This window comes from Opisthocomus hoazin, chromosome 6 (genome assembly GCF_030867145.1).
Source record: "Opisthocomus hoazin isolate bOpiHoa1 chromosome 6, bOpiHoa1.hap1, whole genome shotgun sequence".
NCBI lineage: Eukaryota > Metazoa > Chordata > Aves > Opisthocomiformes > Opisthocomidae > Opisthocomus > Opisthocomus hoazin.
The window spans coordinates 7,262,124-7,266,962 of record NC_134419.1 but is presented as its reverse complement, the minus strand read 5'-3'; the positions used below and the strand labels follow the sequence as shown (position 1 = coordinate 7,266,962).

The window sequence follows — 4,839 nt, the reverse complement described above, 5'->3', positions numbered from 1 at the left end:
TAAACCAGTATCCAGAACTACCCCGTGGTCCTTCACGTGAAGTGTTCGCTTCAGACCGGAGAGTCCATGCTGTCAGCAGCCCTAACAGAACCTCTTCACGCGTTCTGAACGTGAACAGCACAAACCCGGCGACCGAGAGCAGCACCCAGCGCTCACAGGGGAGTGCCACATCCCACGGCAGGGTGTTTGCCCACCAACTCTGCGGCATGTGAACTTGTTACCTGAAATCAAAAATAACTCCCAAAACACACAAAGCAGGTTTAGAGAGGAGACATTGTTTTTATTCTGCGCAGGGTGTGAGGAGGGAGATCTCCACAAATCAAGCACTCACACTTACAATCACATCGCATATTTATACAATAGAAAGTGTTAAAAAAATGTTAGTACCACCTATTAGCCATACCCTCCTAACTATGATGGGTTAGTTCCCCTCTCGCCTCGGTTTAAAGATACAGCACTCCGAAAATTCCCTAGGCATGCTCTAGTCTCTGCCTACGCCGGGGTCTCCAGCCCACGGGGGGTGTATTTTACTATTATAATGAGCAGAGTTCAGCTAAGGACACGTGAATTCTCAGTTCTGCTGCCAAGTTTGCAGCATACACGAAACATCCTGATTACCTGTCCTTCTCAAGGTCCAGTTGCTCCAGCACGTCCTTGGTTAAAGCTACCAAGTGTTTGTTCTCCTGATTAGAGATGATTTAATGTCCTCCACTTGTCAGCAATCTCCTCGCTTGAACAACTCTGTAGCCATACGGTGTTCCTTACCCAGAACACTGGCTGCTACTTAGATACTCTTCCATGAGTTAGTAACTCCTTAAATGATCTTACTGTTAGTTTGCTTATTAAAATATATCCAAATCTTAGTCCCCAAGGTAACAAACTCTCACTCTCAATGTCATTTTTCACTCTCCGTTACCAAGGCATTTGTTTCTTTCTTTTCAGATTGTGAGCTGCTTTTCACCATAAGGAAAAAAAGAAAAGAGGAGTATTGTAGAAGCTTCACATCACAGCGTTTAGAAATGTCAATAAACACATATACAGGGCAGGCGGGACCGAAAAGCAGCCATCAGGTCGAGTAACACCAAAGCACGAGGTTAAGCGGGAAGGAGACTCATGGCAATGGGGTGTGCAGGGACCTCCCTGTGCGAATCTGCATTCCGGGTGAAGTGAGGTTGGTGACAGAGCCAGGCACACACATGCCAAGCACAGGCCCGCACAGGCCGGTGTCTCTGATCCACGAGCGCACAAGGATGCAGCTCCTGTGGCAGATGGCAGAGCACCAGTGTTCAGCGGTTGTCGCGCAGCAGTAATCCGTTTCAGTTCTGTAGACAAGACCTCCGTTTAAGCAGAGAGCAGCTCGGTACCGCTCTGTCCCAAGACGGCACGCTGCTCCAGAACAGCTTTTACTCGCACGCTGAAGTGACCGACCCCTCGGGTTCTTCACAGCTTTCCCACGTGGCCCTGTTTCCTGAACTCCGCTTTTTACTGAAGATGTTCTTGCACAATAAATTTTTGGCTTGGCTCCAACTGAACGCTTAATTATTTAGAAAATCAAAGTATATCCAAAAATTCCATTGATTTACAATCAAATAAGAAACATTTGCACAAATGAGATAATTATACTAACAGCCTGTAAAACGTAGACTGAATTGAGAAATCAAAACTTCTCAAATTATGTCACTAAACATATAAACATCAGCAAGATACCAAATTATTATTTCTCCCTGTAACAAGTAATCTCTTTTTTTCTCCTAGTCACAAGTGCCGTTTTGATGGTATGATGACAGAGTAACTAACTCAGCAAGCCTAAATGTAGCCTAATGAACGTTCACCAAATCAACCCACTCGAGTTTCTCCAACCATCCTGGCAGAAAGCAGCCTTCGAGCCGAGCACCCAAGCGCACGCACGCCCTACTGAGGTTCCACCATCGCTTGTGAGAGAGATGGCACAGCTCTGAATGCCCAGGTCTCCATGACCTCGCAGCCCTGACTTTGCGCGTTAGAACCGGCCCGAGCACAAGACCCGATACTGAAGAGCTAGACATGAGCATGAGCCTTCAACGCTTGAAACCACAGGGACAAACTTCCAAAGGCCGCCGATACAGGAAGTTTGTCTTCCTGTATCAGATCTGGCTGGGATGGCACTAACTTTCCCCCTAGCAGCCCTCACAGCGCTGTGCTTTTTGCACTGGTAGCCAGAAAGGCACTGGTAACACACCAGTGTTCTGGCTACTGCCAAGCGGGGCTCACACCCCCAACAGCTGACCCAAGGGATGGTCCATACCACGCGACATCTGCTCAGCAATAACAGCAAAGAGAACGGGGAGGGGGCATTCCTTACGACGCTTCTCTTCCAGAGCAACCGCTCTACGTACCAAAGCCCCACTTCCCAGAAGAGGCTGGAAGGAAGAGAATAAATCTTTCATTTCCCTTTGCTTCTGCACACAGCCTTTGCTTTATTAAGCTGCCTTTATCTTGACCCACGAGTTTTTTTCCCATCTTATTTTCTGCCGCCCCATCCTGCTGAGGAGGGGAGTGACAGAGCGGCTTGGGGGGCACCCGGCCAAGGCCAACCCACCACACTTCCTTAAAGAAGAGGAGGGATCTAAGCAATACACTTAAAAACTTGTGTATTCAAAATTGCAGAAAGGCACAGCTGAGTTAGTTGTTTGCTGCATCCAAAAAAATATGTTTATTTGCATAGGCAAATACTTACAGGGTATTTATTACAAGTGAAAACTGTACGCTCACAATGTGAACAACAAGTTCACTTGCCATTTAAAACTGCAGTCGTAACAACTGCAACTGACGGTTCTACTCCCCGAACGTTAAAGAACTCGGGGCTTCTTTCTGTTCTTTATGCAACTGTTTCGCCCTGTTTTTCAAATCCTCTGCCTTAGCATCGTTCTTCTCAACGCCATCTCCCAGTTTGTACATTCGACTGGCATTAGCACAAGCCCACATGTGGCCCAGCTCGCACCCCTTCAGCGAGTACTTCAAAGCACGGTTCATGTCCTTAGGGATGCCCGCTGCTCCCTGGAGGTATATGACACTCAGGTTGAAGCAGCTGGGAGCAAAATCGCCGTCGCAGGCTTTTGTGTAATAGTCTCTAGCAACAACAGGGTCAGGTTTACCATCGTTTATTCTCCCATCATGGGCCAACAGCCCAACGTTATGACACGCGTTTACTGACTTCTTCCCACCTTTCTCACATGACTTCATAAAAGAGTTGTAGGCAGCTTTCAAATCCAGGTCAAGTCCACCTGTCAGCCAAGAAAGGAAAACATTATTAGAAGGACACACAAAAACAGATGGGATCTCTCTGCTTTGCAGCGTGCTGCCCAGTGCTCTTTGGGAAATACAGCATCTCTCACTTCAGATGCGACCGACGGAATTCAGGACTTCAGAGACACCATTGTTGTCTCAGTTACAAAGGTTTTGCTCATATCTTCAAGTTAGGAAACCCTCCTCCGCTCCCCAGTAACCACAACACCTGACACAGACAACAAAAATAACCAACAAAACAACTCCAAACCAAAACACTCTTTGCACTACTACATCTATGGATTTCTTAATGGCTTATACAAGGCAAAGTATTCTTTTGCCACTATACCTATGTGTACACTGAAATGATTACTAGTTTTTAACTACAGTAAAAATATTGTCTTCCTTCCTAGCATCGTCATTTGGAAAAAGATTGACTAGTTTAACTGCTTCCGATTACCATACCAGCAGATACATTTTGGGCAGACTTGGGGCCTACTTATGCAAGCAGCGTTACAGTCTGTAAGTTTACTTCTTCCTTACTTTCTCTAAAAGAGACAGGGAGATGAGAAGAAACCCAAGTTTTAAGAACAGGACGCACAACAACATTCAGCACTGGATATACTCACCGCTTATACAGCCCTAATTACAAATAGACAATATCTGTGGTTAACCTAACGCTGATTCTTCAGAAGGAAGCAATTTAAGGTCGTCCCCCCCTTCCCCAGCCTCCATCACGTGACCACAAGGCAGCACAGGTAACTCTCAAGGTCAGGAGGAAAGACAGGAGCAGAAAGGCCCTCAGCCGCCCTCCCGGCTCCGGTGCCCTCCGCAGAGCAGCTCACGCCGCTGGCAGGAGCCACCCCAGGCCGGCCTCCCCATCCTCCTGCCCGTCCCACCGCCGCTCGGGGGCAGCGGCGGCCATGCGGGCAGGCCCGGGGGAGTGGGGCTGCCCGCCCCCGGCCCACCTTTGCCGATGGCCTGGTAGGCTCCCAGCTTGTAGCAGCTCTCGCTGTGCCCGTGGGCCTCGCAGTTGTCCCGCAGCACCCTCGCCGCCGCCCCGAAGTCCTTCCTCACGGCGTCCAGGTAGTCGGCGAGGCGCTGGCAGCCTGCAAGGCACCGGAGAGCGGGCTGAGGCTCCCGCCGGCGCCGCGGCGGCGGGCGGGGGGGCCCGGCCGGGGCCGCTTACCGTCGGGGTCCCGCTCCCTGAAGCACTGGTAGCTGTACTCGACGTGCAGGTTCTCCAGATACTCCCGCACCTCCTCCTCATCCTCGAAGTTGACGAGCCCGGCCATGCCGCCGCTGAGGCGGCCTGACGCGCAGGGCCGCCCGCGAGCGCCGAGCCATCGATGCGGCGCCTGGCCGCGAGAGCCGAGCCATCGATGCGACACCGCCCGCCGCCGCCGAGTCCCCGCCTGCGCCTCCCGGACCGCCGGCACCGGCGCGGGTGTGCAGGCGGCCTCGTGTGCCGCTCCCGGGGCTGACAGTGCAGCGGCTGCAAGCCGTAACGCAGTTCTGGTGTTTCACGTCCCGAGTCTGACGCCCTCGGATACCGGCTGGGTCGATGGGGCTAGG

At 51.0% G+C, this 4,839-nt stretch overlaps 1 protein-coding gene across 1 annotated transcript; it reads right to left on the bottom strand.

Annotated features, from left to right (window-relative positions):
* Nucleotides 1–274: 274 nt before the first annotated feature.
* Nucleotides 275–4,591, bottom strand: COA7 (cytochrome c oxidase assembly factor 7). The gene is made up of 3 exons (XM_075424472.1): nt 4,454–4,591; nt 4,233–4,373; nt 275–3,263 (listed from the first exon to the last, which is right to left on the bottom strand). Exons 1-3 carry the CDS (start codon nt 4,557–4,559, stop codon nt 2,815–2,817), a joined length of 696 nt encoding a protein of 231 aa, XP_075280587.1. The 5' UTR covers nt 4,560–4,591; the 3' UTR covers nt 275–2,814.
* Nucleotides 4,592–4,839: the final 248 nt, after the last annotated feature.

Bases quoted from the DNA above. Each gene is read 5' to 3' on its own strand.
- COA7 (XM_075424472.1), bottom strand. From the start codon at position 4,559: ATGGCCGGGCTCGTCAACTTCGAGGATGAGGAGGAGGTGCGGGAGTAT. The intron at 4,374-4,453 runs GTAAGCGGCCCC...GGTGCCTTGCAG, and splicing joins CAGGGAGCGGGACCCCGACG to GCTGCCAGCGCCTCGCCGAC. The intron at 3,264-4,232 runs GTGGGCCGGGGG...CTTGGCTGACAG, and splicing joins CTACCAGGCCATCGGCAAAG to GTGGACTTGACCTGGATTTG.